Genomic DNA, 13,241 nt, shown 5'->3' with positions numbered 1-13,241 from the left:
TTGATAATACACTTCCATGAACTTTTTGAAGTACCCTCATATTTAACCAGATTATAATTTAGGCTTTTGTATCTAGAATTGAGGTGGTTTTTGTCTTCTGTTCTCTGACCTTGTGGCAACCAATGGAACTTTAATGATTTTTGACACTGTAATCTAATTAAACAGATATAAACTCAAATTATGATGTCAGGCAAATAAGACACACTTTTACTTTTTTGAACAAATGACAGCATAAATCCCCAAAGAATGCCAAGTGCTCAGGAAAACTTTTTCTTTCTTTTTTACAAGGCACTACCAGTGACATTATCTGCTACGATTCAATTTGGGTCTTTAATTCTCTTTATGCCTAGTGGCATAGCTTATATACCAGAAAAAGTAAATGTTACAAAATAAGAAAAGTTTTAGCATCTCATAATTACATTCTCAAATGAGTAATATTTTTTAAAAGATTTATTTATTTGAAAGGCAGAGTTACACAGAGGCAGAGGCAGAGAGAGAGAGAGAGGTCTTCCATCTGCTGCTTCACTCCCCCAATTGGCCACAACAGCAGGAGCTGTGCCAATCCAAAGCCAGGAGCAAGGAGCTAGGAGCTTCTTCCAGGTCTCCGATGTGGGTGCAGGGGCCCAAGGACTTGCACCATTTTCTATGCTTTCCTGGTCATAGCAGAGCTGGACTGGAAGTGGAGCAGCTGGAACTCAATCCGCGCCCATATGGGTTGCCAGCACTGAAGGCATTGACTTTACCAGTTGTGCCACAGTGCAAGCCCCATGAATAATTAAAAGGAATAAATAAATACATTAGCACATCAAATAAATTGGCACAAAGTACTGGGAATATTTATATACAGTTATTTTCTGTAGCCAAATGGTAGTTTTAAGATATGATTTTATAGGGTTGGCATTGTGGCATAGTGGGTAAAGCCACCACCAGGTATCCCAGTATCCCATTTGGGTACCGGTTTGAGTCCCAGCTGCTGCACTTCTGATCCAGCTCCCCACTACTGGTCTGGGAAAGTAGCAGAGGATGAACCAAGTACCTGGATCCCTGCTATCCATGTGGGAGACCTGGAAGAAACTCCTGGCTCCTGGCTTTGGCCTGATCGAGTCCTGGCCAATGTAGCCATCTGGGGAATGAACCAGCAGATAGAAGCTCTCTCTCTCTCTTTCTCTGTAACTACCTTTCAAAAAAATAAATCTTTTTAGAAAAAGATATGATTTTATATGGTGGTAAAGATTTTATCCAAATATAAACAGTCTAGCATTTCTTATGCTTTTTTTTATACATAGCAGAGAAAACACAATTTGTGTCAACACACTGTTCTAGCAAAGTACTATCCTAGCCAAAAATAAGCAACAATAGCACTAACTACATTTAGCTACTTTTCTGGTTCACTGATGAAACGGGTAGCTCCCTGATAGAAACAAATGTATATGATTATCAAATAATTAGAAGGGTTATTTGAAATGCATTAAAACTTTATAAAAATCAAATCAGTAATTACAATTTATCAATTGTACACCAGGGAAAAAGATAATTTTCTTTAGACACAAGACAAATTTGGATACAATTTAAACATTTTAAATAGCTACTCTGCTTCAACAAGTAGAAGTAATGGACTTCAAAACAAGGAATCAAAAATCAAGGCACAAATCCACCTTGGTGTTGTGGTTTTTTGTTTGTTTGTTTGTTTGTTTGTTTTTTGCCAGGCAGAGTTAGAGAGAGAGAGAGAGAGAGAGAGTTATAGAGAGTGAGAGAGAGAGACACAGAGAAAGGTCTTCCTTCTGTTGGTTCGCTCTCCTAATGGCCACCACGAAGCCAGGAGCCGGGTGCTTCCTCCAGGTCTCCCATGCGGGTGCAGGGACCCAAGAACTTGGGCCATCCTCCACTGCCCTTCTGGGCCACAGCAGAGAGCTGGACTGGAAGAGGAGCAACTGGGACTAGTACCTGGCACCCCAACCGGGTCTAGAACCCTGGGTGCCGGCGCCGCAGGTGGAGGATTAGCCAAGTGAGCCACAGTGCCAGCCAGTGTTGAGTGTTTTTAATTGAGCTGTACTTTGCTGAAGATAATAATGGCTACAGCTAACTATATTTCAATCAGAGAAAGTCAAGATGCACTAATTACGTCTCTGTATAAAGAGCTGTTTACCTGAGATAAGAATTAAAGTTGGCCAGTGAATTTTGATCCTAACATTCATGCAAGCTACTAAGTATATGAACATGCCTTTTCTTGACTTTCCAGATATAATTTATGTTATTAAAATCTATGGTTATTGGCTGGCGCCACGGCTCACTAGGCTAATCCTCTGCCTGCGGCGCCAGCACCCTGGGTTCTAGTCCCAGTCGGGGCGCCGGATTCTGTCCCGGTTGCTCCTCTTCCAGTCCTGCTCTCTGCTGTGGCCCGGAAGGGCAGTGGAGGATGGCCCAGGTCTATGGGCCCTGCACCCGCATGGGAGACCTGGAGGAAGCACTTGGCTCCTGGCTTCGTGTCGGCCATTAGGGGAGTGAACCAACGGAAAAAGGAAGACCTTTCTCTGTGTCTCTCTCACTGTCTAACTCTGCCTGTCAAAAAAATAAATCTATGGTTATGTCTAAGTATGCCTAGTTTACGCTTTTTCTTTTCAAATGAAAATAATATGTATTAAATACCATGTGGACTTTAATAGGATTAAAAATTCTATATTTACATTTATTCCTTCTTTAATAATTGAAAATGATTTAATTGTGGTGCCCTAATAAAATTTGCTAGTGTTCCAAAATGTTATATTGGTGGACTGTCAGAATTGTCTTTTAGGCAAAGGGCATTTCTAAGTGAGTTGTGAATATGCTAAGATAAAATTTAATGAAAAGGGTCAAGAGATTTTAAGGTCTTCTACTATAATTTTAAAACAAAAGGACTTTTTTTTTTAAAAGATTTATTTATTTACTTATTTGAAAGAATTAGAGAGAGAGAGAGGGAGGAAGAGACTAAGTGGGAGGGAGGGAGGGAGGGAGAGAGGGAGGAAGGGAATATATCATCTACTGGTTCATTCCCTAAGTGGCTGCAAAGGCTGGAGCTGGACCAGGCTGAAAAATCAGACTCGGGTTGGTATTTGGCGTGTGGATACCCATGTCCCATACTGGCGTGCCTGAGTTAGACACACTCTGATCCTGACTCCAGTTTCCTGCTGGTGCAAATCCTGGGAGGCAGTGCTGATGGCTTCAGTGACTAATTTTTCCACTCACCTGGGGGACCTGGGTTGAGTTCCTAGTGTCTGGCTTCAAACCCAGGGAGTGGCTACTGCAGCAATTTCAGGAGTAGACCAGCAGATAGGAGACTTCTTTTGTTTTCTCTCTCTCTCCCCCTCTCTCTCTTTGCCTGCTTCTCAAATAAATAAAACTTGAAAGGATTAGGAAGCGTTAGAACAACAGAATCAAGAACTCCTGTATCTGCAGATGAGAACTGCAGCTGAAAGGGATACTTGCTCAAAATGGTTTTAATTTGAACTAACAAATTTAACACTAATTACAGGCTTAACAGAATATGCCCATTGGGCCACAAAGTCAAATATATAAATAGCCTTCAAGCACATATTTTTATTGTTATTTTTTAAAAAGTTTTAAAAATTATTATTTTTATTTATTTGAAAGGCAGAGAGAGAGAAAGAAATAAACTACCATCTGCCGGTTCACTCCCCAAACACAACAGCCAGGGCTGAGCTGGGGCCAAAGCTGGGAATCAGGAAATCAATCCAGGTTTCCCACATGGATGGCAGGAATCCAGCTATCCATCACTGCTGCTGCGTCCCAAGGGTTACACTGGAGAGGAAGGAACCAGGCAGGAAACTGAATCCAAGCACTCCGACGTAGAACACCGGCAAATTAAATTCTAGGCAAAATGCTTTCCACATAACTGCTTAAAACTGACATTCTTTACCTAAATTATTTCACAACATGAATTTATAAATGTACTTCCCAAAGAACGTTGAGTGTATACGTTGTCAAACAGCCTTTTTATCTAATTTTTTTAAACCGTCTTCATGTGCTGGTTCTAATGTAATCTGATTTTGTGAGTCCTGCGTGCCGAAAGCATTTTCAGGGCAGAATGACAGAGATTAAGAACTCCATGCCAGCCGGCGCCGTGGCTCACTAGGCTAATCCTCCGCCTTGCGGCGTCGGCACCCCGGGTTCTAGTCCCAGTCGGGGCGCCAGATTCTGTCCCGGTTGCCCCTCTTCCAGGCCAGCTCTCTGCTGTGGCCAGGGAGTGCAGTGGAGGATGGCCCAAGTGCTTGGGCCCTGCACCCCATGGGAGACCAGGATAAGTACCTGGCTCCTGGCTTCGGATCAGCGCGATGCTACGGCCGCAGTGCACCGGCAGCAGCGGCCATTGGAGGGTGAACCAACAGCAAAAGGAAGACCTTTCTGTCTGTCTCTCTCTCTCACACTATCCACTCTGCCTGTCAAAAAAAAAAAAAACCTCCATGCCTAAAATCCAACAAAACTGTGTTTGAATCTTGGTTCTGCCAACTATTTCCTGAGTGACCTTGAATAACTAACTAAATTCCTTCTCTTCATAAAAAAAGAGGTCAATAAAATACTTGATAGACTTAAATAGATATGTTTAACTGCAGTGCCTGGCACAGGGCACTGCCTGTGGCTTGTGTGGTAGAACAAAAGTTCTACATTAATTTTAAGGACCAAACTAAACGTGAGATATAAGAACCATTTTTAAAAAGAAATCAGTGAACATTATTAGTAACTAATTGGGAAAAAAACAAAGAAGAGGAATTCCCTTACCATAATGAGTACACTGGTTTCTGACATCTTCTATGCTTTCTACTTGACTGGCTTCTTGAAGAAAGATGTAACAGTTGTCTTGGAACTGAATCCAGATGGAAGAAGGACAGTCTACATGGAAAAAGAAAAACACTATTAATTAACTTCAGAGTAGGAACTACATAAATTCCTGAAGATAAGGACATTAGACACTAAATTTCCCCACACATAAAAATGAAGTTTCCTTTGTTAAATCGTTGTTAAAACAAGAAATCAGTGTAATACAAACTTGTCTCTATCCATTATACCTGTGGAAAAGAGAAATGTGGAAATGACTCTATTCTGACCAGACAGAGCAAAGCTACGGACTCAAATAAGTTTTTTTAGGAATTCAGATACATAAATTACAGCCCTCTTACCAAAGCAACAAACAAGGAAGAGAGACCATCAGAATTCCAGGCTTCTCTTTGAAGGTTGTCTTTGCAGTGTATCATTTCAAAGGTCTGAGAGTTTTAGAAGGTCTTTCGTTCAAATGATACCCCCAAGAACAGAGAGGGGAACAAGCTGTTAGATTCTGAATCGTCAGATACTTTCATACAGCTCGGGAAAATAAGGCTGGTGTTCTGGTGAATGTCCTTAACACTTCATCAAAGGAGACTCTTCAACCTACTGCTGTCACCGAATTCTTCCTCTGCTGAGTAAGGCAGAGGGTGTCTCCATCATTTCTACCTTGGTTGTCTTTTGTTCATTAGGATGATGTGCATTTTTAAGCAAACAATCGAATTTTTAAAAAAAAATATTTATTTACGTGGAAGTCAGAGCCATAGAGAGAGGGAAAGAGACAGAGACAGAGAGAGAGAGAGATCTTCCATCTGCTGGTTTACTCCCTAGACAGCTATAATGGCCAGGGCTGAGCCTGGCCAAAGCCAGGAGTCAAGAGCTTCATTTGGGTTCTCCTGGTGGGTGGAAGAGGCCCAAGCACTTGGGCCATCTGCTGCTGCTTTTCCCAGACCATTAGTAGGGATTGGAAGTAGAGCGACTGAGACATGAACTGGTGGCGATATGGGATGCAGGAGTAGCAGGTGGCAGCTTTACCTAGTCTGCCACAATGCCGGCCCCTGGAATTTTCAATAGTTTATAAGCACAGGTATGCAAGAGCTTAATTTCACTGGCAAAAAAAAGAGGAAGCAGAAGAGGATTTAACTTAATCCCAGTGAATAATGGAGCACAAAGCATTAAGCTTCCATATTCTCTTAGGTTTATATAGACAAAATCTTAGTGCTCTTACTATCTCAGTGATTTTACCTACATAGTTTTATTTCATTTAAAAAAAAACTTGCTTATTTATTTGAAAAGTAGAGCAGCAGAGAGGGAAAGAGATCTTCCATCTGCTGGTTCAGTCTCCAAATCCTACAACAGCCAGCACTGTGTAATGCTGAAGCCAGAAGTTAGGAACTCCACCTGGGTCTCCCACATGGGTGAAGATGCCCAAGTGCTTGAGTCATCATCTACTGCCTTCCCAGGCACATTAGCAGGAAGTTGGATCAGAAGTGGAGCAGACAGGACTTGAACTGTCACTCCGATATGGGATGCCACAGCCAAAAGCAGAGGCTAAACCTGCTGTGCCACACACTGGCAATGACACCAGCCCTACATTTTGGTGTTTAAGCTCTGCATATATTAAAACTTTAATAATAATAATAATAAAAAGCAAGTAGAAGCATGCCCTATTACAAAGATCAGAATCTACCAATCAGCTATGTTAATCTAAATTTCCTGATACTCTTGGTTTTACTAAGCTCAGAATAGTTATCGCTACTGCTTGAATTCGGTTTCTCACAGCTCAGAGCACAAGGCCACCAAGTTAGATGATTTCCCAGTCCTGTGGGAATTTCTGGATAATGAGGTGTTAGCAGAAACAAAATGTTCATCATACAGATCTTGCCTTTCAAAGGAAAGCACATACTCCTCACACCACACTTCTCCTTTCCTACTGGTTAAACTGTATTAACCACCTTTAATTGTATGGGCACTGAAACATTCTCAGAATAACAGGACAATAAAAGGGGAAGAATCCTAGGTGGAGCAGTCATATCAACTCAGACCATAATGAGAGAAAAATAAACTATACTGTTAAGCTATTGTTAATTCAGATCACTTTTATAGTAGCTGAATCAATAATGTAATCAATACAACATGCCACTTAAATTTATGCCAGAGGGGCCAGCATTGTGGCGCAGTGGGTTAATGCCCTGGCCTGAAGCGCCGGCATCCCATACGGTTGCCGGTTTGAGTCCCGGCTGCACCTCTTCCAATCCAGCTCTCTGCTGTGGCCTGGGAAAGCGGTAGAAGATGGCCCAAGTCCTTGCACCCCTGCACTAACATGGGAGACTCCGAGGGGGCTCCTGGCTCCTGACTTCAGATCAGTGCAGTTCTGGCCATTGCAGCCAACTGGGGATTAAACCATCGGATGGAAGACCCCTCTCTCTCTCTCTCTCTCTCTGCCTCTCCTCTCTCTGTGTAATTCTGACTTTCAAATAAATAAATAAATAAATCTTTAAAAAAAATTATGCCAGAGTGTGAAATGTGAGCTTTCCCTGATCTCTCTCTACCACATTTAGTGGCTAAACTATCCAAGATGTACTGGGGTAAGTGTAGATGGCCCAAGATACAATTTACTTCATTGGTAGGTGTTTTGTTTGCCTGCAGTTTTATGTAAACACCTGCATTATATGTATGATTACATTGGCTTAAATTCTGGCAAGTATCCAGAACTCTCACAGTATGGTGGCGTAAAGATTAGCCGAATAGAGACATTTTGGTAACAAGCACTTTCTTTGGGAAAATGTTCATAATTAAATAGTAAGGAAGAAAACCTAGCTATAAAATGGAATGCGCAGATTGGGTATTTATGGTAGGTATTTAGCCTAGTGGGATAAGATGACCACAGCACATTGGAGTACCTGAGTTCCATACCTACCATTACCAATTCTGTTTCCTGACTCCAGCTTCCTGCTAATGTGGGCTCTGAGAGGCAGAGGTGATGGCTCAAAGTTCCTGTCACCTACCTGGGATACTTAAATTGAACTCCCATTACCTGACTTTGGTGTGGACCACCTCTGGACATTGTGGGCATTTAGGAAGTGAATCAGAAGTTCTCCGTTTCTCTCTCTGCCCTCCAAATAAGCAAACAAAATGGGCAATAATTTTCCAATATTCATAACACAAGGAAGTTCAGAAAGATTAAGGAGGTGGATTCAAACACCCTGAAAACAAGGCCCTAAATTCAAAGCCTGTGCATGAAGCAGCTAGACCCTCGTATCCTCTTCCAGAGAAAAACACTCAGCCATCTCAGGTGCACTATACATTTCTGCCACCTTCTTTGAAAGCCTGGCCTTTACTCAGAGGAACAACTTCCATTTCTTCGAATCCGCTAACAGATCATCAAATGTTCTGTTTATCCTTTGAAGTCCAGACCTCTGTCTCTACACCTTGTCCAAGAACTCACCACTTGAATTTACTTCAGCTTTAGCCTGAAGCAACACCATAAGTTCTCTCTCCAAAGCTGTCATCAGTGGTGAATGACCAGGAAGTACACAGCTTTGAAGTGAGACAGATTTGGGTTTGTGTCTTGATGGTGAGACCTTGGATAGTATATGTTATTTCTTGTGTTTCCTCATGAATAAAGAGGTAATACCTGTATCTATCTCACTGGGTCACTGTAAAAATTAGGAGAAATGCTGCAAAACTGCACAGCACAGTTCCTAGGGTAAAGAACTCCAAATACGGAGCTTTGAGTAACCATCATGATTCCTGGTATCTTTCTCCCCTAGACAGTGAGCACTCTGAAAATAAGGACTGAATCTTACTGCTCGTGGGAACCCCAATACCTCAGATAGCTCTTATACTATAATAGGGACTTAAAATATTTTGCTGAGTAAGTCTTTTTCTTCATTTTTAAGTGCCTTAATTATCACCTGTTCACACCTTAAACAATCCCTTTCCTGTAGATCCACCACTTCTTCCTTGAGGCATCTTAAGTTTCTTATATCTGAATATACAATACTCTGAATTCACAACACAACTAAATTCACCTGCTGCTGATTCTAATGCCTTTACTGGTATATTGTTTAAAAGGCAAACTTTATCTTCAAAAACATATTTTATTTATTTGAAAGGAAAGAGTGACAGAGAGACAGAGAGAATCTTCCATCCGTTGGTTCACTCCCCAAATGGCCAAAATGGCCAGGGCTGGGCCTGGTTGAAGCCAGGAGCCTAGAACTCCATCCAGGTTTCCCATGTGGTGTCAAGGGTCCAAGTATTTGGTCCATCTTCCACTTCTTTCCCAGGTTCATTGGCAAGAAGGTGGATCAGAAGTGGAGCATCCAGGACTTGAACCAGCACTCATATGGGATAACAGAGTGGCAAACAGAGGCTTAACCCATTAAGCCACTGTGCTACAATGCTGGCTCTGTAAACTCTATCTTGAAATACACATACCTTCAATGCATACGTCATAAACAAATAGCCTGGTATATTTTCATAAAATGGACATACCCATATAGTCATCAACAAATAAAAAAACAGAACACAGACCCTTTTCGGTCACAACTCCCTTCCAAAGGTAATCACCATCCTAACTTCTAACACTCCAGATTAGTTCTAATTGTCTTGAACTTTACAGCAATGCAATCATACCCAATATATCCTTTTTTCAAGGTATAGTGAGTACTTGCTGGTTTTTTCTCATTGCTATCTGCTATTGTATAAATATGTCCATTCTGTTAAATACTTGAGGTAGTTTCTAGTTCATGACCATTACAATGAATGTTACTATGAAAATTCTATGTATGTATTCTCATCTAGAAGTGGATTACTGCCTGCTGTAGTTTGAGAGACCCCTTCCAAAACTTACATGGAAAGATAATTGCTACTGTAACATATTAGGAGATGGTGTGGGGCATTTAAGAGTTGATTAGGCTTGGGACTGGCGCTGTGGCGCAGTGGGTTAATGTCCTGGCCTGAAGCGCCGGCATCCCATATGGAGCCCGGTTTGAGACCCGGCTGCTCCACTTCCTGTCCAGCTCTCTGCTATGGCCTGGAAAAGCAGTAGAAGATGGCCCAAGTCCTTGGGCCCCTGCATCCACGTGGGAGACCGGGAAGAAGCTCCTGGCTCCTTCCTGGCTTCAGATCAGCCCAGCTCCAGCCGTTGCGGCCATCTGGGGAGTGAACCATCAGATGGAAGACCTCTCCTCTCTCTGTGTAATGCTGACTTTCAAATAATAAATATTAAGAGGTGATTAGGCTATGAGGCCCCATCATCAAGAATGGGAAAGCAGCAGCAGATGGCCCAAGTACCTGGGCTGATGCCACCCATGTTGGAGATCTGGTTGGAGTGCCACGCTTCTGGCTTTTGTCTGGCCCAGCCCTGCCAGTGTAACCATTTGAGGAGTGAACCAGAAGATGGAAAAATCTTTGTCTCTCCCTCTTCTCTTTGTCATTCTTTCAAATAAAAAAACCATTTTTTAAAATGTAAACGTGTACATTTCACTAATGAGAGTTTGACATACAGAAAGAGCCCAGAAAGAGGGAATATCATAAAACACACAGTATATGAAGGTAAGTTTCTCCCCCTATTGTCTCCCTATCTCAAGAGAATGTTATATATTAGGTCAGGTTAGCAAAAACAAGCATTTCCAGAATGTAACTGAAAGTGAATGTGATAAAGGGAGAAACTCTGAAGTGCAAGTTTGACTATTATTTTACTTTATTTCCCTTCTTCTTAAAAAAAAAAAAAAAACACCTTTACTTTATTTATTAGAGAAACACCAAATGAGAGAGAACTCTCATCTGCTATTTCACTCCTGAAATACATGCAACAGCAAAGGCTGGGTCTGCCAAGCCCAGGAGTCGGGAACTCAATTCAGTTTTCCCATTTGGCTGGCAGGGATCCAAGTCCTTGGACCATCACTTGCTGCCTTTCTGGGTGTGCAGTAGCAGGAGAGAGGAGCCAGGACTCAAACTCAGGTAATCTCACAGCAGATGCAGAAGTCCCAAGTGCCACCTTAAACCTCTAAGCCAAATTCCCACCCTTCCTATTTTCTTTTTTGACAGGCAGAGTGGACAGTGAGAGAGAGAGACAGAGAGAAAGGTCTTCCTTTGCCGTTGGTTCACCCTCCAATGGCCGCCGCGGCCGGCGCGCTGCGGCCGGCGCACCGCGCTGATCCGATGGCAGGAGCCAGGAGCCAGGTGCTTTTCCTGGTCTCCCATGGGGTGCAGGGCCCAAGCACCTGGGCCATCCTCCACTGCACTCCCGGGCCACAGCAGAGGGCTGGCCTGGAAGAGGGGCAACCGGGACAGAATCCGGTGCCCCAACCGGGACTAGAACCCGGTGTGCCGGCGCCACTAGGCGGAGGATTAGCCTAGTGAGCCGCGGCGCCGGCCCCTATTTTCTTTTGATGCCTTATGTTGCTCTTTTTTCTTCAGTCTTATGGAATTGAGAAAATAAAATAAAATGGAAACAGTCTCCATTACCACATTTAACAACAGCAGAAACACCTTTAAAATCATTGAAGTTCCTGAACCATGGGTTGAGAAATGCTTTCTTGTATTATTTCTAGTCAAAGCTACAGACAGTATTTTACAAAAGAACATACAAAAAAATGAATAATGTTTAAAATAGTTTATATGAAATAAAGCCTAATAAGCACACACAAAAAACAGTCAACACTTAAGCAAAGTGTTGCTTTGTTACTTCTTTGTACACTTGTAGTTCTTATGCCTTTTAAATTAAAATGATTTCTGACCTCTAAGCCACTGATCCACACTCACTCTTGTTTCAGTGGCAGCTCATACATCAATTCTCCATGAAGTGTGCAACATTCACCCTCCTGAGCCTCTGGTTGCTCTGAACTTGCACTGGACATTCTACTGCCCTATGTGTGAGAACTCAGCTACCGGGTTAAAGACACTCAGGGAGTGAACCAACTAATGGGAGTTCTCTGTCTCAAACAAACTAAAAACAAAACAAAAAAAACAAACAAAAAAAAAAACAAAAAAAAAAACCAACTACCCTCTCAATAGTCCTGGTACTCTGGTATGGGATGCAGGCATCTTAAAATGAGACTAAATACCCCCCTAATATTGCAGCATTTCTCCTAATTTTTACAATGACCCAGTGAAATAGATACAGGTATTTCCTCTTTATTCAATGCCAGCACTGTAGACAGTGGCTTTACCCACTAAGCTGCAGTGCCAACCCCTAACTGCACCCTTAATAAAAAGTATCCTCCTATCTTAAATCATGCCGCAGGATAACATGAACAAAAGTATGGCAGTACAAGGCTGTGGTTAAGTATATTAGACTGTGACATAAAGTCTGGTTTGGACAACATGATCTTTGGTATGTTATGTAACTTTACTATGCCTCAGTTTCCTGTATTTGTAAAATGAGGATAACACTAGTACCTATCTGAGGGAGTGTGATGAGAAAATTGTTCTAGGATGCCAGGATTCCACAGTAAACAAAAAGAAATTGCTGCCTTCCTGGAGCTTATATTCTAGTTAAAATGGATACCCAAAAGCAAGGTAAAGAAGCAAACTTGTATGTTAGATGGTGTACAAGTGGTCTACTGGTATGTAAGAAATTAACAGCTTAAAATGAGACCTATTATCTCCCAGTTTCTCTAGGTCAGGAATTTGGAAGCAGTTGCTTAGCTGGGTGATTCTGGCTTGGGGTCCGACATGAAGTTGTATTCAACATGTTGGCCAGAGCTGCAGAACCTAACAACTGAAGTGGGACTGGAGGATCTGCCAGCAAAAAGTTCACTCAGATGTATGGTGAGCTGGCCTCAGGCCAGAAGCCTCAGTTTCTAACCATATGGACTCATCCACAGGGGTGCCTGAGGGTCCCTACGACATGGCAGGTGGCTTCTCCCAGAGTTAGTGATTCAAACCAGAGTGAGATGCAAGTGCCTCACTGGATTATGTGCCTCACTGGATTATGTAAGGCATCATTTCCTGCTCTGTCCTTAAAAACCCAAGAACTAGGAGCAACGATGCCCAAGGGCAAGAGAAGATGGATGTCTCCACTGAAGCAGAGAGAGTGAACCTGGCAGCCTGGGGGTTTACCCAGCACCTCAAGTGACTATATAGATAATGCCTGCCCACACTGATAAGGGTGGAATTTCTTTACTCAGCCTCACTGACTCAAATGCTAATCTCTTTCAGAGACATCCTCACAGACACATCCAGAAATAATGCTTTATTAGTCTTGCAGGCATTCTTAAGCCTAGTCAAGTTGACACATAAAATCAGCCATCCCAGTTACGCAGGCCAGCCCTATTATATGTGCGAGTGGTCTACACAAGAGTATGTGGTCATCACAGAGGCTGGCAACCACAGGAATTAGTAAGTGTTGAGAAAAACCAGAGAAGAAAGACTGAGTGTGGGGCCAGGGTTAGGGTTGCAATTTTACAAAGATGTCTTGG

At 42.4% G+C, this 13,241-nt stretch overlaps 1 protein-coding gene across 2 annotated transcripts in view; it reads right to left on the bottom strand.

Moving 5' to 3' along the window:
* The window catches only part of LOC100338139 (CD302 antigen), a 150,659-nt gene that overhangs the window by 15,033 nt on the left and 122,385 nt on the right, over positions 1-13,241 (bottom strand). For both annotated transcript variants that reach the window (XM_070070822.1, XM_051849544.2), the window contains one exon: positions 4,774-4,884. In XM_070070822.1, coding sequence (XP_069926923.1) covers positions 4,774-4,884 — 111 coding nt within the window. The remainder of the gene's footprint in view (positions 1-4,773; positions 4,885-13,241) is intronic.

The sequence above is a fragment of the Oryctolagus cuniculus genome, chromosome 3, assembly GCF_964237555.1.
Source record: "Oryctolagus cuniculus chromosome 3, mOryCun1.1, whole genome shotgun sequence".
Classification (NCBI taxonomy): Eukaryota; Metazoa; Chordata; class Mammalia; order Lagomorpha; family Leporidae; genus Oryctolagus; species Oryctolagus cuniculus.
Note: the sequence above shows the minus strand (reverse complement) of the source record. Positions and strands in the feature narration are given on the sequence as shown.